General features: G+C 39.3%; 1 protein-coding gene across 3 annotated transcripts in view; it reads left to right on the forward strand.

The window, feature by feature from the left end:
- Nucleotides 1-26,763, forward strand: part of FMN1 (formin 1) — a 190,066-nt gene that overhangs the window by 94,666 nt on the left and 68,637 nt on the right. For all 3 annotated transcript variants that reach the window (XM_060760044.2, XM_060760052.2, XM_060760057.2), the window contains 2 exons: nucleotides 18,302-19,023; nucleotides 26,481-26,631. In XM_060760044.2, coding sequence (XP_060616027.2) covers nucleotides 18,302-19,023; nucleotides 26,481-26,631 — 873 coding nt within the window. The remainder of the gene's footprint in view (nucleotides 1-18,301; nucleotides 19,024-26,480; nucleotides 26,632-26,763) is intronic.

Below are 26,763 nucleotides of genomic sequence, written 5' to 3' on the forward strand. Positions count from 1 at the left end.
TGCTTATGAAGATCTCCCAGCTTGTGGCCTGTAATAAATTCCCTTTTTGCTTAAAAAGTATCAGCTTAATGTACACATTTTTATTTGTTTGTGCTCATGACATGTGCTTTGCAACCAAATGCAAGTAAAATCTCAGCTATTTGAACTTGATGAAATTATTTGTGCTACTTACTTATCTTAAAACATAAGCAGCATATTTCTATGAAAAGAAAGAAGCGATTTTACACAAATATTTAAGGTTTGCAGGGTGGTTTCAATTGTAACAACTCACCGACATCAATTAACATGAAGAGTATGTCGCCAATTGCAGTGGAACCTCTACTTAAGAGCATCCTAACTTAAGAGCATTTTGAGTTGAGAGCTGCCACTCGGCCCAGGTTTTGCTTTGACATACAAATGACATTTTGAGTTAAGAGGGAGTGCTAGTAAGTCCAGGGCTTTAGGCCCTCAAGGCAGCGGACTCCATGCCTCATGCTCTTGTCTTCTTTGGGAGATTGCTATCCACTTTGCGCTTTGAGGAACTATGGGTTAGTTGATTTTGTGTGAGTTTTTATTCCTTTTCTTTTTGGCTTCAGGAAGAGAGAGGGTGGGAGGGGAGAGAGCAAGAGAGGGAGGGAGGCTGGAATAAATACAATATAAAGAAAATGATGCTTCTGCCTCTTCATTTTGTGCTTTGAGCTTCCTTGGCACAACTTTGTGTTTCTACCATTTTAAAATTAATCTTTCTTTTTTAATTGTTTCTTGTGAAAGTGCATTTATACATTATTTGTTATTTATAAAGTAAATCTTCTTATTTCAAAGCATATAACAAAAATGGGGGGGGGCTTCGAGAGGCTGGAATGGATTAATAGTATTTCAATACAATGGGGAAATTGTATAGAAATATTTACTTTTCAGAATTGCATATAGTTTTAAAGGCAAGAACTACTCATAGAATATTTTGCCAGTTCTCTCATTCAGGTATTAACCAGAATTGACCCTGCCTAACTTCTAAGAACAGATGGATTTTGGTGCCTTTAGGGTATTTAGACCCTAGTCTACTAATTAAAGATAATACTCAATGCAGCTAACAACAGTAAACCTCTGCTTGTTACTGTGCTTAAGGCTGTTCTTGCTGTAACAGAGAAGTCTTGTTCTTTATTCTGAAAAGCAAGGGCTAACTCTCTTCAGTATGATAGCATGACTACATGTTATGTGGTCATGTTCTCCAAGCCAATATGTAAATAGACCTACTTACTTATGCATACACATATATATGTCTCATGCTATCAGGATAGAAACTATATTTAATCAGTATTTGCACTTCCATGCAGGGAACATTACATGCATACAGCCTTGCATGTTTAGGTGTCTTGTAGATTGGCATTAATCGGGCATCACACAAAGTGTGTGAATGGTATGTCTGCAGAGTTTAGGAGTCCCTCCATGAAACATTCACTGTCTAGGGGACAGTTTGTTCAGACAGTTGCATTAGGTGTTGAGCTTTTGTTCCACTTCAGGGGGAAGGTAAGCACATTTAAGGCTCTGTCTGTTATGTTTCTTTCGATCCTTTCTTTAGAGGAGTCTTTTTTTTTTTTGGCAAGGAGTTACATTTCAGGCTTTCTCCTTTCTCTCTTCACATTATCTGAAGTCTTGACAAAAACCCAGCGTTCTTCTGCTGAATATGGTAGCTGGAAATTGCATTCCAGAGACACCTATAAGAATGCATGATATTCATGATATATTTGAGCATTAGGCTTGTTTGATCAAGGAAAAAAATGGTTCAAAACTCGTTTCGGATATAAGGGGCGCTGACAAGTCAGTTCGGAATTGATTTCTGAATTTTTCTGGAAAGAAGTTGGAATTTTCTGAATTTTCTGAAATTTCCAAATTGCTTTGTTAATGGCGGGCATGATTGCGCAATACATGAAAAACTGCAAATGGAACAGGGCCAAATTCTGTGGATTCCCTCTCCCTCCTTTTTAGACCACTACTGACAAAACTTGCCACTGTGGTAGAAAACATCCACCCAAACTCCCTTCGCATTCACTTTCCCAGCTCACCCTTCGCATTCACTTTCCCAGCATGCAAACTGCTGCTTGCCTCCAAACGCTGAATCATTTCTGACTCACTTCCTGAGTCGGAATACAAATGCGACATTGGCTTCAGAAGGGCAAGGATACTTCCGGATTCAGAAAAAAATTGCTTCAAAAAGGTATTTAATCCAAATTAATTCTGAATTCCGAGAGTTCTGACTGGACCTAACCATGCGTATTGAGCATATTTGTAAGGATGCCCAATAGCTGGACTGGCGGGATCACATTATGGTTGATACAATAGCTAGTCATCTAATGGTTTCCTGTAATAATACATTCTTTTGCTGGTTTTGCCAGCTACTGTACATGTGAGGAGTGGGAGAGAGGCAGGCAGGCAGGCAGAGAGAGACAGAAAGAGAGAGATAATAGCCATCTTAAATAAAAATACTGAACCACTGAAAGGCAGAAATGCTAGGACAGGGTTCTCAATCTGTGGGTGCCCAGATGTTTTGGCCTTCAACTCCCAGAAATCCTGTTGTTGTTCATTCGTTCAGTCGTCTCCGACTCTTCGTGACCTCATGGACCAGCCCACGCCAGAGCTCCCTGTCGGCCGTTACCACCCCCAGCTCCCTCAAGGTCAGTCCAGTCACTTCAAGGATGCCATCCATCCATCTTGCCCTTGGTCGGCCCCTCTTCCTTTTGCCTTCCACTTTCCCCAGCATAATTGTCTTCTCTAGGCTTTCCTGTCTCCTCATGATGTGGCCAAAGTACTTCAACTTTGTCTCTAGTATCTTTCCCTCCAGTGAGCAGTCGGGCTTTATTTCCTGGAGGATGGACTGGTTGGATCTTCACGCAGTCCAAGGCACTCTCAGAACTTTCCTCCAACACCACAGCTCAAAAGCATCGATCTTCCTTCGCTCAGCCTTCCCTAAGGTCCAGCTCTCACATCCGTAGGTTACTACAGGGAAGACCATGGCTTTGACTAGGCGGATCTTTGTTGCCAGTCTAATGTCTCTACTCTTTACTATTTTATCGAGACTGGACATTGCTCTCCTCCCAAGAAGTAAGCGTCTTCTGATTTCCTGGCCACAGTCTGCATCTGCAGTAATCTTTGCACCTAGAAATACAAAGTCTGTCACGGCCTCCACGGTTTCTCCCTCTATTTTCCAGTTGTCAATCATTCTTGTTGCCATAATCTTGGTTTTTTTGACGTTTAGCTGCAACCCGGCTTTTGCGCTTTCTTCTTTCACCTTGAATAAAAGGCTCCTCAACTCCTCCTCGCTTTCGGCCATCAGAGTGGTGTCATCTGCATATCTGAGGTTGTTAATGTTTCTTCCAGCAATTTTCACCCCAGCTTTGCATTCATCCAGCCCCGCACAGCGCATGATGTGTTCTGCATACAAGTTAAAAAGGTTGGGTGAGAGGATGCAGCCTTGCCGTACGCCTTTCCCAATCTTGAACCAGTCTGTTGTTCCGTGGTCAGTTCTGACTGTTGCTACTTGGTCCTTGTACAGATTCCTCAGGAGAGAGACAAGGTGGCTTGGGATGCCCATCCCACTAAGAACTTGCCACAATTTATTATGATCCACACAGTCAAAGGCTTTAGAATAGTCAATGAAGCAGAAGTAGATGTTTTTCTGAAACTCCCTGCCTTTCTCCATTATCCAGCGGATATTGGCAATTTGGTCTCTCGTTCCTCTACCTTTTCTAAACCCAGCTTGAACATCTGGCAACTCTCGCTCCATGTATTGCTGGAGTCTTCCTTGCAGGATCTTGAGCATTACCTTACTGGCATGAGAAATAAGGGCCACTGTACGGAAGTTTGAGCAGTCTTTCGCATTTCCCTTTTTTGGTATGGGGATATAAGTTGATTTTTTCCAGTCTGATGGCCATTCTTGTGTTTTCCATATTTGCTGGCAAATGGCATGCATCACCTTGACAGCATCATCTTTTAAGATTTTAAACAGTTCAGCTGGGATCCCGTCGTCTCCTGCTGCCTTGTTGTTAGCAATGCTTCTTAAGGCCCATTCCACCTCACTCCTCAGGATGTCTGGTTCTAATTCATTCACCACACCGTCAAAGCTATCCTCAGTATTATTATCCTTCCTATACAGATCTTCTGTATAGTCTCGCCACCTTCTCTTGATCTCTTCAGCTTCTGTTAGGTCCCTGCCATCTTTGTTTCTTATCATACCAATTTTTGCCTGAAATTTACCTCCAATGTTTCTAATTTTCTGGAAGAGGTCTCTTGTCCTTCCTATTCTGTTGTCTTCTTCCACTTCCATGCATTGCTTATTTAAAAATAGTTCCTTATCTCTTCTGGCTAACCTCTGGAATTGCGCATTTAACTGGGCATATCTCCCCTTATCCCTGTTTCCTTTTGCTTTCCTCCTTTCTTGGGCTACTTCCAGTGTCTCAGCAGACAACCATTTTGCCTTCTTGGTTTTCTTTTTCTTTGGGACGTACTTTGTTGCCACCTCCTGAACAATGTCTCGGACTTCTGTCCATAGTTCTTCTGGGACTCTGTTTACTAAATCTAGTCCTTCAAATCTGTTCTTCACTTCCACTGTATATTTGCTAGGAATGTTAGTGAGATCATATCTAACTGGTCTGTGTATTTTCCCTGATCTCTTTAGTTTTATTCTAAATTGGGCAATAAGAAGTTCGTGATCTGAGCCACAGTCAGCCCCAGGTCTTGTTTTCACCGACTGGATGGATGTCCGCCACCTTTGGCTGCAAAGGATGTAGTCAATCTGATTTCGGTGTTGACCGTCTGGTGAGGTCCATGTGTAAAGCCGCCTTTTAGGTTGTTGGAAGAGAGTATTCGTTATACACAGCGAGTTTTCCTGGCAAAATTCTATCAGCCTGCGTCCCGCTTCATTTTGTTCTCCCAGACCATGCTTGCCTGTGATCCCCCAGAAATCCTAATAGCTGGTAAAATGGCTGGAATTTCTGGGAGATGTAGGCCAAAACAACTAGGGACCCCCAGGTTGAGAACCACTGTGCTAGGAAGTGACTGAAAAGAACTGTTACACAAGCTTATATTTCCAAAAGGGAATGTCCCTGCATAGTTGCAAGGAATCCATGCATCACACCTGTTGGCCAACACCGGAAGTCGTTTTATCAACAAGACAATTTTCTTTCTCCAGATTTGAATTTTTTGGGTGGATGTTGCTACATTTTTGGTTTTCGGGGAGAATTAATATTTCTAGGGCTATACAAAATTATAAGTGCCATTTAAGTGCCTAAGCGGAACCACCTGCAGTTATCTCAAAAGCCATTGTATCCTCACTGGGCTCAGCCCAGAAATGCAGGATGGCTTTCCCCTCCCATGTTACAGTTGGCCTTCTCCCTCCTCTCAACCTCCTTCACAATTCACGAGATCCACCAGAAGTATTGTGGACCCGTGAGAGTATGGTTGATGTCCATGTCACGTTGTCACCAGCTGCAACACGGGGTGGGGTGGGGGCAGTTCGAGCTCTTCTTGTACCAGATTTAGGACCGATGAGACCTTGTGCTAGTTAAGTTGCTTGGGCCCTGAAGGAGGTAGGCCCGGTAGGTCTACATTGCCTGCTTTGTGGTACACTCCCATAGATTCTCACTCCGAAACAGAATTCCTTCAAATATATGCAAAATCCATCATATAAAAAATTGACAGGAAGATGCCCCCCTCTTCCCCTGACCAATGGGAATCTTTGCTTAATTAAGCACACCTAAGCACAATGGTAAATCTGGCACTGGCCCCTGCCCAATGCTGCCAAACTATGTTTGGTGCAGCTGGGCAGCAGGAAGTCCCTGTCACCGCAGAGGCAGCTCAAGGACTTCCTTTCTAACTCACTTTTAGGGTCAGTGTAGAACCACATTAAACAAACAAAGTTGATGACATATACTTTTTTTTTGACTACAACTATTTATTCAAATGCATGGAATCGTTTTAAATTGTGTTATTTTATTTTATGTGTTGATAGTGGTTGTTTTATAATTTTTATGTGATACTGTTTTATACTCATTTATGTTATATACTGCACTGCAGTGTCTTGTAAGCAGCCTGAGTCTCTTTGAGAGGTGGTGGTGGGAACAAATAACATTTATTATATTATTATTATTAATTGTGCATCATAGACTGTGTGTATGACTAGACATAGAAATGGAAAACCTGTGGGATTTGGTGCTGAGGTAACAAGATCAGTTTTAACAATGGTTGTTGAGGCACAAAGATAGGAAATATCATGTTTCCTAAAGCCAAGAAGAATAGATAGCCAAAAGAATGGTGGATGGAGTTATTGGAATGTAGTGTGATGCTGGCTGAGAATAAAAAAGAGAGAGATTTTATGAACTGGCCAGGAGGCTGTGGTGTTATAATACATGTAGTGTGCCAGGAAACCACTATCTCTATTCGACTGTCAACAGACTAAAAATGTGAGGATATATCCCAGTTCTGTTGTTTCTCTTTCCAATCTTCATTTGTAGTTTTTTTTTTTAAAAAAAATTCAAGGACAGCTGTTTTGATGTGTGTGTGTGTGTGTCAGGAGCGACTTGAGAAACTTCAGTTCTGCCGGCACAAGGGTTTAATGCATTGTGCCACCGCAGGCTCCAGTGTTTTGATGTCATAGATGGGATGCCCAGGAAGATTAATATGTTGTGCAACTATTGTGAACCATATTTTACTTTTAAAAATCTTTCTTACAATCAGTTTTTTAATTTGGTTTTAATGTTGACTTTTGTATATTGTTATTGCAATTATTTAATGTGCAACTTGTCTTGAACTGCAGTCTTAGAAAGAAGGTAAGATACAAATAAAATTAACTAGTACTACAGAAATAGAATTTATGCAAGATTGTTCCTTAACTCAGAAATGCAAAGGTAGGGAAATCTTGTGCTAGCTACTCAGGAATATGTCAAAATTTAGCTTTAATTAGATCCAAGCCCAATTGAGCAAAATATGGAAATGAATTTGAAAGAAGCATGCATGAGGTTGAACTGTCAAATCTTGAACTATCATTTCCAGTTTTACTTTATTGTTTCATATTTAATAAAGGTTCACCTTTTTAAATAAAGTGTGCCCAGTCAAGAAATGTAAGATTACGTCAACAATAGAACTGTCCTTGCTTAACCACTGCTGACTTTGTTTACAATGGCATCATATGACCATGAACCACCTTACATTCAATTGTAAACCCCATAAGAAATTAATGATTTTGTGTAAGATCATTGCTTGCTTTCTTGTACCTATTTAAATTTCTATGCACATTAAGACATTAAAATAATAGATTATTTTTATGAATACATGCAGACACACAAATTTGTACATAAAGATTTAAGCTATTAAAAGATCTAATACGTTGGATAGAATATTCATCTCTATAATTTCACATCCAACTATGTAAGTGGTTATAGTCTGTGAGAAATAATCTTTCTTTGCTGAATATTTTTGAGGCTTGAAATCAAGTTTTGGTAGGGATTTCTTCATTATCAGTGGAAAGCTGAGCTCTTTGCGTGACAAGACCTCTGGTGGTATTTACTTGCCATGGAAGGGAAATACTAAAACATCTTGATACTATTAGGAATGAAGGAAGCATAACTGCTTTTATACAAAAATACTGGCTCTTCTTCTAGTTCATGTTTGACTAAATGGAAGAAATGTGGTGTGCTCCAAGATGTAGAGGACGGGGTTCAGAAGATTTACATGTTTCTCTAACTCCTTTGATGCTCAGAGGAAATTGTTTCTAAAAACTTGCGAAACAGAGTCTTAGGCTCCCTGGCACTCCCTCCCATTTCCTCACTGCAGGGGAGAAACTAGTGTCTGATCTAGGCCGGATTGAGTTTATTTGAACGCAATAACTCCCTGTCGCCGTTCATCTTCCAAACCTGTATATTTGGTTTTGGCATCAGGGAGACACCACAATCAAGTAAATGGGGAACAGGCTGGATTAGACATCTCTTTTTCCTTACAATTAAAGGGAAGGGCAGGGGTTCATTAGTATCCAAGAGGCTAAAGAACGGAAGATCTGAATAAGCCTCTTGCCTTTGCAGAAAAGTATAGGCAAAACAGAACAAACAATGTCAACAAGAATGTATAGGTTAGTCAAGCTGACCAAAAAGGAAAATTGGTAAAATAAACATGAAACCTAAGTTGCCCTGATTGTTGTATTTTGTTATCTTGTATGATGGAACAAATATTTTATATAACAGTATAGTCATTAAGAAAGTGCTTTAGAAATGTTAGGTAAAGGTAAAGGTTTCACCTGACATTAGGTCCAGTCGTGTCCGACTCTGGGGGTTGGTGCTCATCTCCATTTCTAAGCCAAAGAGTCAGCATTGTCCATAGAGACCACCAAGGTCATGTGGCCAGCATGACTGCATGGAGTGTTACGTCCCCTATTTTTTTGCCAGCTTGAAGTACAAATACTATGAAATACTAGGGGTGTGCAAAGCTTCAGAGATCCGCTTCATAATTTGGAGATTTGGCTGATTCAGAAATACAAAACTCTGAATTATTAATAGGAAAGGACCCCTCTGGAGCATTTACTAATCTAAACACAAGCCTCTGAATCTTTCGGAGAGATTCATAAAAGATTTATTGATTTGGAGCTGCTGGCAGTGGCTTCCTCTTCCTGAAAATAGTGGAGGACCTCACTTTCTCCTTTTTCTCCGTCAGTGGTTTCTCCGAGAGCCGAGGCTCCCCTTGGAGGTAAAAATGGATGCAGCCAAAGCAACAAGCACCAATGGATGGGGCTTCAAGGGGAAACGATGGCAGAAGGAGGGAGGAGGCCTAGTAGCCCCTTCATCCTTACTGTCAGCCCCCACTTAGCACCTGTGTGTCTTACCCCAAAGTTATGTATTTCAAGTTTGCACTCCTTCCCCAAACTTTGCAGGCCTTGCCTTCCTCTTAGTTCTCTTAAAACTGCAGGCCTTCTTCTGGTGCAAGCAGAATTCTGGGAAATGTAGTTTGGGAAGGCTACGACCTCTGTAGCAGAGTATTTGAAAGGTCCCACTATAAACTACATTTCACAGAATTCTGCTTGCACCAGAAGGACAGGGCTTCCCACATTAAAGCCCTGTGTAGGTTAACCACATCTGCTTAAATTGAAACAAATCTTAAAAATCAGTGGATAGACTGATTGTTCTGAAACTTGGCAGGCTTGCTCCCCTTCTCCTTTTGTCTCTCTGTACCATAATTTGAGTAGATATACCTCTTGTATCTCTGAAATGAATTATTTCCAAAGCTCTATGAAATTTTCATAGTTTCCTCACCAAAATCATTTTTAAAATTATTTAATGTTTTTCTTAGTCATTTCTAAAACTACAGAATAAAATATAAATTTTGATTTCAGGGAAAGAAGTCCATAATCACTTTAAAAAGAAAATAATAATAAGCTAGTTAGAACACATACAAGATAAAATTTCAGAATTGACATATGTCATGGAAAACTTTTAAATCCAAATCAAAGAAATACATATTTCAAGCCCTTTTGAGAAGAAGATATCTTATCCCTGATTGATTTAAAAATCTTGATGGCAGGCTAATGAATAAGGGCAGGAGTAAACAAGGTAGGACTGCAGCTCCCATCATCCAGAATCATGATAGCTAATGGTGATAAATTCTGGGCTCTGATTCATCATAAAGCTAAGATGACTGTAAACATTAACTAAGTTATAAAGGTATAGCAAGCGCTTCAAATAACCTGGACTCCATTCAGACACTTTGAGCAAGTACAGCAGTACTTTGAATAGGATCCGGAAATGTTGTAGCAACAGTGTGGCTGATATCACATTGGTTTAAATTAATGTATCTAGTCTGGATCTACAGTGCCATATAATGCAGTTTCAGAATGTGAATTAATTACATTGAACTGGATTATGAGTCTGCACTGCCATATAATCTAGTTCAATGCAGTTAATGTGCATTCTAAAATGCAGTTAATGTGCATTCCCACAATATCTGCTTTGAACTGGGTTATCTGAGTCCACACTCACATAATGAGGGATTTTCTGCCTGATATTTTGGGATATAGGACTGTGTGGAAGGGCCCTTAGTTAAGCTGTGCTACAGAAGAGTTGTTGACCCTATCTGGAACCAAATGGAAAACCAAAGTTTGAAACCATATTTTCAACCAAAACCAAACCAGAAGAGAAACAGAGAGGTCACAGTTTGTTTTCTTGATCCTCAGAATTATATTTGGCACACAAAATAGAACGATGCTGAATGGAAGGGTATTTGTACTGTCCTTTTGGTTAATGCCAACTTTTTAAAATGGTGGTTTGATCTACAAATCTATTAGTCCATCAGTCAGTCTGTCATCACAACAATGCAGTGATGTGGTTTTATATGTAAAACCTGAATGCAAAAAAAAATAAATAAAAAAAACCCTTGAGCGGTGGAATCATGGTTGCCTTACAAGTATGGCAGCTCAACAGGTCTGGCATCAGCCACACTAATAAAATCAAACCCAATGCTGTTTTATGACCTTGAATTTATGTGACTACAGAAGATCAAAGGATTTCTGTCCCACTGGACTACAAGGTCTATAGTTCATGGCAAAAAAGAGAGTTGGGAAAACTCATCAAAAAGAACATTTTAGTTGTGGGGCTTTTCATTTTAATCAGCTATAGCAATAAAAGAGCTGCTAGGTGTCCAAAAACATTCTCCAAGATCACAGACAAAATCACCTTTTCATACACTCCACGTTCTTATTAAATTCGTACAATGCCTCTTGAACCTTCTCATGCTACAATTTGTCTTGGACATACTTTTCTTCCTCCCTTAATTCACCCCTCAATTTAAACATGAAAAGTTTCAGAACATGATAAGATTAATGGTGCAAGAAGCTTGCACTTTAATACTAAGGTGCCACTAGTTTCTCAAAACAGAACTTAATTGTAATTGCAGCTGAGTATTCCAAGGTGGCCCCACTCCACAGAGTGAAATAATTTCATGCTAGAGGACATGTGTGTGTGTGTGTGTGTGTAATGGCTGTTACTGCAAAAAAAAGAGCGATTGAAAGCAGCAGGAGTTAACTTGTAGTTCAGAATAAACATTTTGGTGTCATTACAGTAGTTCATGCTTTCTGCACCTCTCACTTGTGTTGAAACCACAGTGCAGAATTATAGCAGTTTGACACCACATTAACTGCCATGGCTTGATGCTATGGAATTCTGGGGTTTGCAGTTTTGAGAGATATATACTTTTATCTCTGAAAGCTCTGATGATGTAACAGACTATATCCTAGGACTCCATAGCATGGAGCTATAGCAGTTAAAAGGATTTAAAACTGTTAGAATTCTGCAATAGGGATTGTCTCTTACTAGACAAAAGGAACCAAAGTTATCAGAACAACTGAGGTTTTGCACAATCCAGTGCCTGGAATAATTGCAGAGTGCCTAGAAGAAATGCTGTTTTAGTTTTCCTGGATCTAGAATGATGTCATATACACTTGACAACACACATGCCTGGTCTGAGCTTGTTAAATATAACTAAACATTATCTTCCATGCAATCTGCCAAAGCGTGTCTCTTTTAACTGACAGATGCAGGCAGAGAAAACAACAGCTTTGATTCTTGGAAGTTTTAACAAGGCACAAACAGTAGAATAATGTGATTCTCTGTTGCTCAGAATCGTTGTTTGCAGAAGTTGAGTAGTGTCCAGAAGCAGAGTGCACTGTACTCCTTCCAGCTGCAAGGGGAATACTATTTTTAAGTGCTCTTGGACATTATGCATGTATTGCAAAATTAGTGAATATTATTCTTATTTTACTGACACAAAAACACAGTATGACACAGCAAACGAGATATATATGCTGGATTTCATAGTAAAATAATATTCATTATTATTTGAAACACAAAAAGATTAGTACACAGCAAATAAGGTCACTTTGCTGGCTGATGTATTGGATCACATGTCAGACACTTCCCAAGTGTCTAGGACTGTGTTATGTGTTGGCAAATAATGCATGCATATCCCAGTAGGGTGGCCTTTTGCAGCTGACAGATGGTAATTTTGTCAGCGCCAATTGTGTTTAAGTGCTTATTATTACTAATATTAGTATAATTACTGTCATTTTTATTTATACTCCATCTTTCTCCTCGTGGAGCTAACACTCCACACTAGGCAAGTTTAAAAGGTGCAATACAAAAGTTAAAAAACAATTAAAAGCAATTAAATAGTAGCAGTGTTATAAAAACAAAATTAAAATACATTTAAAACTCATATTCCCAAAATATTCTTCAGTTATTATCCAACAGAATGAGAGTGTGTCTACAGACATTACCCCTAATGTACATATATGCTAAGATTTACTTGCTAACAAAAAAGGGAGTGATCATGATTGGCCATTCTGTGAACTGGAGTTCCTGATATTATGGAGGATGCTTAATTGAGTATATCTACTAGGCCTGGGTAACAACGGAAAAATTTGTTTCTAAAATCGATTTGTATTTGGGGGGGTTTTTTGTTTCGATATTTAAAATAATTACAAAATTTTCCTTTTAAAAAGTTCGATATTTACGAAATTTCGTAAATGGTAAAAAATTAACGAATCGATTTCCGAAACAATAACGAATCGATTCGTTAATGGCGGACGCAACCGCGAAATACGCTAAAAAACCTCCAAAACCTTCTGAAGCTTCCCTCTCCCTCTGTTGTTGACTGTTGGTGTGATATTATATTTTTTTTCACTAATTAAACCATAAAACTGGCCCAGACATGCAGAAATAATAACGAAACGACCTCAAAACAATAACGAAACGAATACAATATCGAAATACGAAGCATTTACAAAACGTTTTTGAAAATTCGTTTTTTTTAATAATTGCTCCAGAATGGTTCGTTATCATTTTGTAATTGAAAAAATTAACGAATTATTAACGAATTGCGAATTAACGAAACGAAACCGCCCAGCCCTAATATCTACCTCAATGTCCCCCCCTTTAGTGCTTTCCCAAACACACTGAGATTTCATTGGGATCATATAAGCACAAGTTCTGGGCCTGACCCCTCCTTTCGCATAATGAGAAAGGCTTGAGATCTAAATCATACTTATTTTGATGTATTTATTTGCTTCATTTATACCCCACCTTTATCCCCGTGGGGATTCAAGGCAGCTAACAATCCCACACTTTGGTCACAATTTTAAACAAAGTGAATACAAACATTAAGTAACAATCAAATAACACAGTGTGAATTCAGATTAAAATACAGATTAAAATATAATAAATACAGTTCAAATAGCATTCAAATTTGCATGAGCATACTCTCTTTTTTTTCCTAATTACAGTGTTTTGGTGTTAGCTTTTCCAATATAGGAGAGCATTGAAATCATGCAGTCCAGATGCTGTTGCTAACATATGCTGGTATGTTGGTCGCCAATGCATGTTCTTTCTGGGGTGTTGTGTGGTTTCAGGGCTGTATGGCTGTGTTCTAGCAGTATTTTCTCTGGAAGTTTCTCCTGCATCTTTGACTTGCATCTTCAGAAGATCTGACAATGCCAACCACAAATGCAGGTGAAACATCATGAGAAAATACTGTTAGAATTTGTCCATACAGCCCAGAAACCACACAACACCCCAGTGATTCCAGCCGTGAAAGCCTTCGACAATACATATTCTTTCTCGTTCATTGTAGAAGGAGGGAGTAAATACCTACTTGTGCAATGTTTGCTTTGCACATAATTCATCTTGCCAGTCGTGACATGCATCCTAACAGCCAAAAAGAAGAGGGTCCTGGACTGTAGTCACTGGGGGTCCTGGGAGGTTATTACTTTTCTTTTCTCCTAGCCAGAAAACTGTAGTCAGATGGTGCCTAGGAACCTCTTTCCCTGCCATTGAAATAGGTGGGGCAGGCCATGATGAACTGTGTTAATTGTTGGTGTTGCCCCCTTAGAACCGAGGCACATGACAGGTGCATTGGTGGAGATTTATGCTCCATCAACATTTAACAGAATATCAGTCAATCTAGATCTTCAGTTCCCAACCTTTGATCTTCCAGGGGCTTAGGACTTCAACTCCCCAAATTTCTGGCTGTTAGTTAAGCTGCCCAGGACTTCTGTGATTTGTAGTCCCAAACACTTGGAGGACTAAAGGTTGGGAACCACTGACTAGATTATTTTTTTTTATTTTTTTTTCTGGCATTTGTACCCAGTCTCTTCTCTACCGCCGAAGGGGGACTCAGGACAGCTTACATTAGTAATGCTGCAAGACCACTACACCACAATTACAACAATATAACACAATCAAATAAACAGTCATTAAAACCAATACATATAGCATTAATTAAAACAATAAAACAAAGTCACAATGTCATCTGCCACAAAGCAGTGGTTCTCAACCTGTGAGTCCCCAGGTGTTTTGGCCTACAACTCCCAGAAATCCCAGCCAATTTTCCAGCTGTTAGGATTTCTGGAAGTTGAAGGCCAAAACATCTGGGGACCCAGAGGTTGAGAAGCATTGAGCCAGAGTTTCCCTTATTTTATTTATTTATTTATTTATTAGACTTGTATACTGCCACTACCAATTTGGCTCAGAGCGGTTTACAGCAGTAGATTAAAACAATACAACCAACTTTAAAGTAAAATAAAAACGAGAACCGACATAGTCCCGAGTTATTCACCCATCGAAAGCTTGTTGGAAAAGAAAGGTCTTACAGGCTTTCCGAAAAGCAAGTAGCTCTCGGGTTTCAACTGGCTAGGCATTCCATAAATAAGGGGCCACAATTGAGAAAGCTCTCTGCCTAGTAGAGGACAGATAATAAGTCCGGAAGTTGGGGACTTCAAGCAAATTTTGGTCCTCGGACTGAAGTAATCTCTGGGGTGGGTATCAGGCATTCTAAAATCTAAAATTGCCCACATGGGTGACTGAGATTGTTTTCTGAGGTTTGAATTTATACATGTTTTGTTTCATGCACAAACTTATTATAATATTTTGTAAAATTTACTTGAGGCTATGTGTAGAAAGTATATATGAAAAATAAATGAGTTTCATGTTTAAACTTTGGTCCTATTCTCAAGATATCTCATTATGCAAATGCTAGTTTTCCAAAATCCAAAACACTTCTAGTTCCCAGTATTTCGGATAAGGGACCCAGTCTATATCTTCTATCTGAAGTGGTATTGGGATTTTTTTCCACTTTGGAATTTCATCACCTCGTTTTTTCCATGTGTACACCTGACCAATGTACTGTGAAAAACTCAATTAGATAGTATTATTTTTCATATCCTTATTTGTTTTTAATAACTATGATGATTTATATAAGAGTCATTTTCCTGATCTTCTAATAATACACACATTTTAAAATTGAAGGTGCATTTTTCTTGCATTGTAGGAAGAATCTGGAGTTGCTAGCACTAGAATAGCGAGGGGGAGTGTGATTCAGGGAAGATTCCCCACAGAAGACTGGGAGGAAAGAGGGGGCAGTTATAGTTGACTACCCTTGCAGTCTCTTCCACAGTATTGCAGGCAATCCTCCTACTCTCCGGAGTAAATTTGTAAGGGGCACAGTTTTCCTCCACTTTCCTATAGGTTCAGTTCTGCCTATTGTAACTTGAATCCAAACCTATGTTCACTTTTGTAATTATTAAACAAGTTCTATCTGTTTGTTTGTTTGTTTACTTGCTTATTTATAACCTGAGTATTAACCATAGGAAATTATAATACATTATAAATATGAAACAACAGGCAAGAGTTCTTAAGGAAGAGCCATGTTTTCCTTCAGACCTTAGGTACTCAAGGTGTTTCTCTGCTTCTAAATCTCTGGACTTGGCAAATTACAAAGGAAGATCTTAACAACTGAAGCAACCAGATCTGAAACTCTTAACATGATATATTTTCTTCAGCAGGGTTAGAACTGTTGATGTGTCACATATATATTTTTATTCCTGGTGAGATAGTAATGTTTGCAAGGTTACCCCAGTCCTCGTAATTTTCAGCTGCCTGAAGACCAAAAAAAGTGTATCAGGAAGATTTAGAGGACCATGTAAATATCTTCAATTTAAGGAACATTCCTAGCACCACCTACACAGGCTTTATAATCCACTTTGAAGTCGGTTATACAGAGAGGGTGGCCAAATGACACATGCCCATATTCCTGGAAGATATGCGTCCATAATTGGTGTAGACCCATGTTTTTAAAAGTCTGCAGAAAGTCCAGGTTTAACAGAAAAATATGCCACAATGGACCCCGTTACATCCCAAACACTCAGAAAACACGAGAATCAGTGAGATTTCCATGTGGTTCACTGGTGTGAATGGCACCAGCACATAACCACATTTTAAAACCCAAAGCATTCTTGCACTCAGTGCATACACTGAAGTACATCTCCACATCTCCTCAGCATCATGGAGGGAAATGGTGGAAAACTTTCAAAGTATGTCCCATCAATCTAGATCATTTCAAATTAATGTGGCTTCCCTGAGAGGATTGTTCTGGGGCCATGGAGCCAGATGGAGACTCTCCAGAAGGTGACAGGTTTTTAAACCTTCTTTATCTTCTGGATTAAAGGCCTATGTGGAAGCACCCTTTGTAGTTATATTTCAGTAACTTTACACTTACTGTTATCATGATTCCAATGTATTACAGTATCTACTTACATACACATGTGGATTGCATAGACATCACTTAACACAAAATAATTTCGTGTCCTTGGAATTTTTACATGTGCAATGTCTTGAATTATGTTATTCTTAGCCAGAACTTTGGGAATAAACCTAAATATTGTTCTTGAAGGTTATATTAATACGACATATGAAATAGATTACTCTGTCTGAGGTGTCTGAGGAAAGGAATTTTGATTTTTAAGCAAATTGGCATATACTGTTTTTTTTCTTTCTAAATAGTCTTTGATTGTTAAGCCTCTGATTGTAGTTGCTGAAATTTAAAGCAAATGTATGCTTGGTTCAAGGAATTTTTCTCTCTTCAAAAACACATCCAAACCCTTTTGTTGCATAGGCACATGTTTGATTCAAGGAAATTTTTCAGTTTTAAAAACACACACCACAAACATTTGTTGTATAGCCATATTGTATGTGTGTGTGTGTTGTTATGTGTATGTTATGAAAGGCTTTATAGCCCAAGGGGGTGGAGGAAATAATCTCTGTTCCCTTAATCTGGGGGGGGGGGGGGCTCCTTGCTTTTTAGCTGAAAAGCCCACAAGAATGGCTTTTAAAGATTAATAAAACATCTTAAGTCCCTAAAGACAATTTTTTTGGCCCTGTATCTGTATGCGTGCCCTTATGGAATCCCAAATCTTACTCCTAAACCCAGAAAATTATCAGAATAGAAAGTATATATAAATAACTTGAGGATGTACCAGTGTATTCTGTACCACTGTACTGACAGACCTCTGGGTGATTTGAAGTAGGATAGCAGCAATTTGTAATTTGCAATTCTTTAAGAGTTGCAACAAACAAAAATATACTTGTGTAATAATAAAAACCAGGAGTAAACAAGAGTAGATTTGTGTTTGGAAGGACTGCAAAGAAATTCTGTTCAGTGCTTGTCTCAAATTCTTTATTATCTGAATGTCTATCTGGCACACAGTTTGTGGATCCCAGAGCTCAACTAGAACATATGCTTAAAGTGTCTGTTGAAAGCTTCGAAAACTTAATTGAAGAGCTACAGTGTCCAGAATCCTCTAGACAGCAGGGCTACTCCTTTGAATCTGCCTATCACTGATATGGAATATATTTATTAATTATTTATTTATTAATTTCAGACATTTATATCCTATCCTTCTTACCCCTGAAGGAGGACTCAGGGTGGCTTACAACCGGCAACCATTAGATTACAACAACAATAATAAAAACACAGTTAAACATTAATTAAAACATCATCATAAGTTTAAAAGACCAGTTAAAAGTGACAAATCTATCTCCTATGTCTTCTGTGATAGAGTACCAAAATCTCTTAAGAGGTAATTCGCTTGGGATACAGGCAGCAAGGACTTTTCTGGTCTATGAGTTTCTATACTCAGGGTTTCCCAGGATTATGGAACAGACTCAGATCATGGCTGACTCCTTCCCCCATTGTTTATTTTAAAATGGTAATAGTAAGTTCACAAATATCTAGTATAGTAGTTCAAAAGAAAAAGAAGTGTGAAACAAAGTGATTAAAATTAGTAGCTTTGACTTTTTATGTTCATAAATTTCTTGTATTTCATTGTAAAGTCGTGTATCTTAGCAATTCTCCTTTAATGGAGTTGCTACCTGTTATACTGATCAATGATATACTTTGTGCACAATAATAAGTAGCTAAAAATTCAAAACAATAATTATACCTCTTGCATTATTTTTCACAGTCTGAATTTGAACTCAAAGTCTTTCATGTTCGAGGAGAGTATGCTTCATCAGTAGCAAAACTTGAAGATGACATTACAAATTTGAAAAAAGAACTGGACAATAAATTATGCAAAAGAAGTGAGGAAGCAAAGGATGTTTGCGTATCCACCGAGGATGATCACCCACCAAAGTCATACAGAAATGTATGCATCCAGACGGACAGAGAAACCTTTATAAAACCAACTGAAGATGAAAACAAAACAGTTAGGAATAATCAAATAATACCTAAGAAACTTTCTGTACCTTTTCTGAATAACAGTGTTTCTGGCTCAACTGACCATAAAGAAGCAGAGGGTCATGGCCAAGTCTCAGGGAATGTCGCATCTCCATTGGATCAAATTGTGCCGCCTCCACCACCACCTCCTCCACCACCACCACCACCACCTCCTCCTCCTCTACCACCTGCGCTATCTAGTTCTATCCCTCCACCACCAGCTTTACCTGGTAGTTTTGGATCTGTTCCTCCACCACCACCCCCTCCTCTTCCTTTGGGAACTCAGCCGCCGCCACCTCCACCACCAGGGCCTCCGCCATCAGGAGCTGGACCTCCTCCTCCACCACCACCATTTCTTGGATCTAGTGTCTTTTTACCATCAAGTCAAGGTCCACGGAAACCTACAATTGAACCCTCCTGTCCAATGAAACCACTTTATTGGAACAGAATACAAATAAAGGATTGCAGGTAAACTGATTTCTTTTTATTGTCGAAGGCTTTCATGGCCGGAATCACTCAGTTCTTGTGGGTTTTTTCGGGCTATATGGCCATGTTCTAGAGGCATTTCTCCTGGCGAAACGTCAGGAGAAATGCCTCTAGAACATGGCCATATAGCCCGAAAAAACCCACAGGAACTGAGTGATTTCTTTTTGTTACTTTGACACATATGATTATATTTTCAATCAGACCTGCAGTCAAGTACTGATTGATAATATAACTTTTGGGTTGCTGTAAGTTTTTCACGCTGTATGTCCATGTTCCAGAAGCATTCTCTCCTAACGTTTCCCCTGAATCTATGGCAGGCATCCTCAGAGGTGATAAGGAAAATTACATTCAAAGCACCCCCGTGACAAATGGCCATCTATCCTCTGTTTGATACATGTAATACATATGATACAATAGATTCCAAAAATATAAGAAATATACCAGTCAGTTTTTATAGGCAGACATTGAAAACCACAAAAATAGTTTTTTTTTTGGATGGTTCATTACTATGGAGTCTTTATCATCTGTTCAAATGTAAACCCTATGACCTATATAAGAACAGTAACATGACATGAATTATTCCTTTGTAACAAAGTTACTAAGACTGAGATCCTGTGAGACGCTCTGCTTTCAGATGAGATCATGAGATTCCCCTGACCTACTGAGGGAACTACTGTTTTTCATAAGCAATTTAAATAAAATTCAATTCTCAGGTACATACAAAGAATTCAAGGAAACAGGGAGATCATCAACCATAGCCAGTTTAAATATGAGTCACACTGGAATCATGAAACCTATGCAATAGGATCCAATGCTCCCACTCACCGATGCAGAATGTGAGACAATGCCCAGTTACTATGTCAAGTCATGCCTAATTTATCTGTCCTTGATTCCAGTTCCCACCCTTCCCTTTCATCGAAAGAGAACATTCATGCATCCCTAACATACACTCGAATGGCCCTGCTTTTGCCCCATTTAGATAGTAACAGCTGATCTTAGCCTGGGTCTATACCGCAGCATAATCCAGTTCAAAGCAGAATCTAAGATCATATACTGGATTGTATGCCACTGTAGATCCAGCCTTAGTTTCAGCATCCCAGAGTAGTGCGCTGCTGCACAAATGTATGTGCATCTACAAAGACACAAATCACAATGTGTTCAGTGAGATTTATTCCCAGACAAATTCCTAATTGCAGATTTAGTTGCTGAGTTTTACTAACTTGGTAATTCCACTTTGCACCCAATCTTAATCAACATTCTTAAGATTAGCAATGTAGGAGCATGTGATGTTTGTGCAGAAGGTTAATATTGCTTTAATTGTTTTTAATTTGCTTTAGGTTTTGTATTGTTATGTTGTGTTTTGAGGCCTTGGCCTTTAAGCCGCATCGAGTCCTTCGGGAGATGCTAGCGGGGTACAAATAAAGTTAATAATAAATAATAATAATAATAATTGTTGTTGTTCATTCGTTCAGTTGTCTCCGACTCTTCGTGACCTCATGGACCAGCCCACGCCAGAGCTCCCTGTCGGCCGTCACCACCCCCAGCTCCTTCAAGGTCAGTCCAGTCACTTCAAGGATGCCATCCATCCATCTTGCCCTTGGTCGGCCCCTCTTCCTTTTGCCTTCAACTTTCCCCAGCATAATTGTCTTCTCTAGGCTTTCCTGTCTCCTCATGATGTGGCCAAAGTACTTCAACTTTGTCTCTAGTATCCTTCCCTCCAATGAGCAGTCGGGCTTTATTTCCTGGAGGATAAACTGGTTGGATCTTCTCGCAGTCCAAGGCACTCTCAGAACTTTCCTCCAGCACCACAGTTCAAAAGCATCTATCTTCCTTCGCTCAGCCTTCCCTAAGGTCCAGCTCTCACATCCGTAGGTTACTACAGGGAATACCATGGCTTTGACTAGGCGGATCTTTGTTGCCAGTCTGATGTCTCTACTCTTTACTATTTTATCGAGACTGGACATTGCTCTCCTCCCAAGAAGTAAGCGTCTTCTGATTTCCTGGCTACAGTCTGCATCTGCAGTAATCTTTGCGCCTAGAAATACAACGTCTGTCACAGCCTCCACATTTTCTCCCTCTATTTTCCAGTTGTCAATCATTCTTGTTGCCATAATCTTGGTTTTTTTATGTTTAGCTGCAACCCAGCTTTTGCGCTTTCTTCTTTCACTTTGATTAGAAGGCTCCTCAGCTCCTCCTCGCTTTTGGCCATCAGAGTGGTGTCATCTGCATATCTGAGGTTGTTAATGTTTCTTCCTATTTCTGGAGTGCATTGATGCCAATTGTACAAGTTATTTTACAATCAGCTCACTTGTCAGTTGACACACAACTTACCTACCTTCTTCCTTTTCTCTCTCTCTTTTTCATTCTATTGATGATTTATTCCAACCTATTGTTGTTTACATTTTATCCTATCCATGCCTTAGATTAATCTTTGCTGAATGCTGTCATGAAGCAATCTGATCCAGTTCAGATATTAAGCTAATGGGGGTAGAATCATAGAATCATAGAGTTGTAAGAGACCTCTTAGGCCATCCAGTCCAACCCCCTACCAAGAAGCAGGAAAAACACATCCAAAACACCCCTGACAGATGGACATCCAGTCTCTTCACCACACTCCAGGGCAGAGAGTTCCACTGCTGGACAGCTCTCACAGTTAGGAAGTTCTTCCTAATGTTCAGGTGAAATCTCCTTTCCTGTAATTTGAAGCCATTGGTCCGCCTCCTAGTCTCCAGGGAAGCAAAAAATTTACTCCCTCCTCTTTATGACTTTCCCTCACATATTTTACATGGCCATCATGTCTCCTCTCAGCCTTCTCTTCTGCAGGCTAAACATGCCCAGCTCTTTAAGCCGCTTCTCATAGGACTTGTGCTCCAGACCCTCTTCTGGACACATTCCGGCTTGTCAACATCTCCCTTCAATTGCAGTGCTCAGAATTGGACACAATATTTCAGGTATGGTCTGGCGAAAGCAGAATAGAGGGGTAGCATGACCCTGGATCTAGACACTATACTCCTATTTATACAGGCCAAAATCCCATTGGATTTTTAAGCTGGCACATCACATTGTTGGCTCATGTTTAAGTTGTTGTCCATGAGGACTCCCAAGATCTTTTTCACACCTACTGTTGTCGAGCCAGGCACCCTGCATTCTGTATCCACCAAATGTTATCAAGCTGGTTTATCTTCTTTTCATTTCTTTTCTATCTTAATACTTCTGTCCTTAGTTGTTAAGTCATAATTTCTTCTGACATCTTCACAAGCACAATATGAAGCCATTGTCAGGGCCCTTCCACATTGTGATTCCACTGTAACTGCCATGGTTCTATCCAATGGATTCTTTGGTTTTGCAGTTTAGAAAGAGATGTTTAAAATTATCAGCCAAAATGCCTTCTCAGACTACAAATCCCAGTATTAGAGAAGATGCAGCAATAATAATTAAGTTATAATCATAACACTATAACTGCATAGTATGAAAGGATCCTAGCTCATGCTATATGATTATAATATATGACCCAAGTCTTGCTGAGCACATGTGGAGTAAGAAAATGAAGATGTATTTTTTTCTTGACCTCCAAATTTCAGTTCACTGTTGAAGAACTTGCTCCTTATTTTTAAAGGTTGTTCAAAACACTTTACATTGCAGAAGACATCGACAAATTTGAATCAGTCTATCTATCTAGCTTATGTATTTCTTTGTTCTTTATGGCATATTATCAGGAAATAGTAATTTGACCATCTCAGGACTTGAAAGAGCCCAAAATTTGATGTAAAATCACAGGGAGGAACAAAATGTTATGTGAGGGGTGTCTGCTGGAAGAAAAATGCCACTTGACTAATCAATTGTGATTAGAGATAATTTTCTTCTGCAGTTTCCATAGAAAAGGAAACTAATCCTCAAAGCTTCTTTCTTACATTTATTCATAAAACCAAAGGAAAGACATTAAAATGAAGTTTTAGAAATGTGTATAACTCTGTGTTCAGTAATAGTTATTGATAGCATATTGATAGCATGGAGCCCCCGGTGGCGCAGTGGGTTAAAGCCCTGTGCCAGCAGAATTGAAGACCGACAGGTCCCAGGTTCGAATCCGGGGAGAGGCGGATGAGCGCCCTCTGTCAGCTCCAGCTCCTCATGCGGGGACATGAGAGAAGCCTCCCACAAAGATGATGAAAAACATCAAAAATCATCCGGGCATCCCCTGGGCAACGTCCTTGCAGACGGCCAATTCTCTCACAACAGGAGCAACTCCTGACACGACAAAAAAAAAATTGATAGCATTACCAGAGTGAAAACTGGAGAAGGCTCCTATATCTCTGAAGGTTGTGTAGAAGAGGGAAGTTCAACAGGTATTCTTTGTTATCTGGTTGTATGACAAGCAACACAATGTGACAAGCCTTCTCCAAACCTAAATACTAACCATGAGGAGGAAATGAGGAGGATCTGGCAAATAGTTGTCCAGAGTGTGCTTTCTGTCTATTCTCCATGTGTACTCTCTGCTTGCCATGAATATTAGTGGTGTTTCATCACTTTGCACAAACTGAATCCAGGAGGAGAGGGGACCTCTTTGGGGTGATTTTTTTGCCTAAGATGAAGCAGGTTTTTCCTGAAGCAGCTCAAAGCATAGCTTTCAGGAAGCCTTGGAGACTTGCGAATACAGACATCTCAGTCTACTAAAAAGTTAACTTCCACTCCAAGCTCATCGGAAAAGAAAAATGGTAACAGATGAAAGGGGAAAGAGAGAAGGCAGTATTATAGTTTGTGATGGTTAGCTCTAGCATATAAAAGAAATAGGTTTGGCAGCATTTCATTGTTACTTCCAGCTAGCATATGTCTGATTGGAACAGAGAAGAAACAATTTATCAGCAGTCCGAGCTTACAGCTTCTGCTAAGATCTTTAGGCTGGGGCAGGAAGCCTTTTTCCAAAACCAAGAGTGATTTTCTTATTGGAAACAGGATTGTCCTTGGACTAAAGGAGGTTGTAATGCCTCCCAAAACAGTAATATTTGTCCAAATGGCTATTACACATTAAATTGACATAAGGGCATAAGGAAAACTGGAGAAACCTACTATACCTTTATGTGTAGTAGAAGAGATCTCACTAAGTGTTGCCTACTGAAATTTCCTCTTCAGCATACCACAGCCGTTTCCAGTTTTGTATCTTGCAATCCAAACCAAAAGTGTGAGGCTTTACAATATGTGCAACTCTCCAAGCAGGCCAGTCCTCTGGCATAAACCTATTTACCTATCCCTAAAAAAATGTAGCCTGTCCACCTCTATTAAGGTATTTTATCCAGTTCTTCTAAGATATACATGTTAAGCTCAAAGCCCACAGGTTGAATCTAGCCCACCATGTCATTGTATGTGGTTCTTCAGATACTGGACTACAACTCCCGTATTCCTCATCATTAGAAATCATGACTAGAGCTCATAGGAGTTGTGATACAGTAACACCTAGAAGGATGCAGTTTGTGCTGTTTAGTCAGGATAGTGCAATATGAATTTAGATACAAGGATTGTACATTGATGTCTAACTTTAAAATGTCCTTTAACCTTTTCCCAACTTCAGAGCCACAAATGCTATTGGGTTGCAATACCATTATCCTTAGTTTACATGATGAATCATTAAAAGTGATGGAATATGTTGTTCAAAAACATCTGGGGGCCCAAACTGGATAAAAACTAAAGAGCATGTCCATTATGTAAAACAATCACAATTGGCCCTCTGTATCCACAGATTCTCCGTCCAGGTATTTAATGGCCCTTTGAAGCCAACCATAAGGCTGATGTGGCCCTCATTGAAAATGGGTTTGACCTCCCTGTCCTAAGACATGTGACCTGTGATGTGTGTCGCTTTTCAAAAAGATCCATAAACAGTAAAATATCACTGGGGAAGGCTGCAAGAAACCATCTTTTATTTAATTTTTTAAATTTGCACAATCTTCAGAAATTTCACCTGGAATGACCAAACATTTCAGAATAGATAGAAACACATCGAAATGTCCCCCACAAAATGCCTCCTCCCCAGTATTTCCTTTTTGGTGTATATTGGCCAAAATGGTGACTAGACGTGACTGTCTATTACTTTTGGTTGCCATTTGGTCATTATAGTGCTAAAAATGAGGCATTTGGGAGTCATGTTTAATAGGTGTGGCCTCTAGTGAGTTGGAGATGTCAATGGTCCCTCATGCAGTTGCTCATTCCTACTTTAAAAGTGGTAGAAACAAAGTAGGTGAATGAGATGATATATAAAGTGAGATTTTACATTAGGAACCAAGGGAGAACAGAGTGTACGAAAAATGACTTTAAGTCCTGTTGTGCTCTTTCCTGAAGGATGAAGTATAAAATCTGCAATGCATGTCCATATCCAAGTAAAAATAAAATATTGTACTGGCTCCAAAGTAAACACAACATATAAATGGTAAGAGAATACACAATCTTTGCAATAGATTTGTCACCAAAGTGGGGTACAGGGAGCACACAACCCCCCTGTTACACCAGCTCCACTGGCTATGAGTGCACAATTCAAAGTGTTGGCTTTAGCTTATAAAGCTCTAAACGGTTTTGACCCAGCTTACCTATCCAAACAGATCTCCCTCTATGAACTGCCTCTGAGATTAAGATTGTCTGGGGAGGCCTGCTCTCTGTCCCACCTCCTTCATAGGTGCGATTGGTGGGGACAAGATACAGGGCCTTCTTAGTGGTGGCTATGGAACTCCCTCCCTAGTGAGATCAGATTAGCCCCCTCTCTCCTGACCTTCAGGAATAAAACTTAAAACGTGGCTTTGGGACCAAGCTTTTTGACAAGTAATTGGGAGCAATATGTGATTAAGACACAATGTGATTGACAAATGAAATGGACCTGAATTATGTTTTGGATGACATTATTTTAATTTATTGTTGAAGGCTTTCATGGCTGGAATCACTGGCTTGTTGTAGGTTTTTCAGAGTTTGTGAGCTCAGAGGTTGTGAGGTCAGACCTCACAACCTCTGAGATGCTTGCCATAGATGCAGGCGAAATGTCAGGAGAGAATGCCTCTAGAACATGGCCATATAGCCCGAAAAAACCTTCAACAACCCATTATTTTTATTGATGTTTTTCATAATTCATGTTTTAATTATTGGTTTTAATTGTAATTGTTTATTTGATATATGTGTATGGCATCAAATTGCTGCCTGTTGTAAGGCTGCCTTGAGTCCACTCCAGGGTTGAGATTGGTGGGATATAATTATGGTGAATAAATAAATGAATAGCAATATGATCAAAATATAAAGACATAGATCCTTAATAGCATTACACTTTGGCATATAGAGTTTATGCAATATTATAAAACAATCGCAGATGTATGAAATGTGAATGGATTCCTAAATATATAATTAGACCCACCTGCTGTTTTAAGAAAGAGTTTGTAAAAAAATCATTCTGCTTTTTCCCCTAATTTTAGTAAAAAATCAGCACCAACTTTATGGGAATCATTAGAAGAACCCAACATATGCGATACCCGTGAATTTGAATATTTGTTCTCCAAAGAAACAGCTCAGGAAAAGAAAAAGCCGTTAGCAGAGTCTTATGAAAAGAAAACAAAAGCCAAAAAGGTATAACCAAGAGTTTTTGTTTGTTTTGTTAAACTCCCTTTTACTAAGTATGTTATTTTATTTGGATGAAATTAAAACAGTATAACAACACCAATGGACCCAGCAAATATCTGCAAACAATAATGTGATTAG

Source organism: Anolis sagrei, chromosome 1, assembly GCF_037176765.1.
Source record: "Anolis sagrei isolate rAnoSag1 chromosome 1, rAnoSag1.mat, whole genome shotgun sequence".
NCBI lineage: Eukaryota > Metazoa > Chordata > Lepidosauria > Squamata > Dactyloidae > Anolis > Anolis sagrei.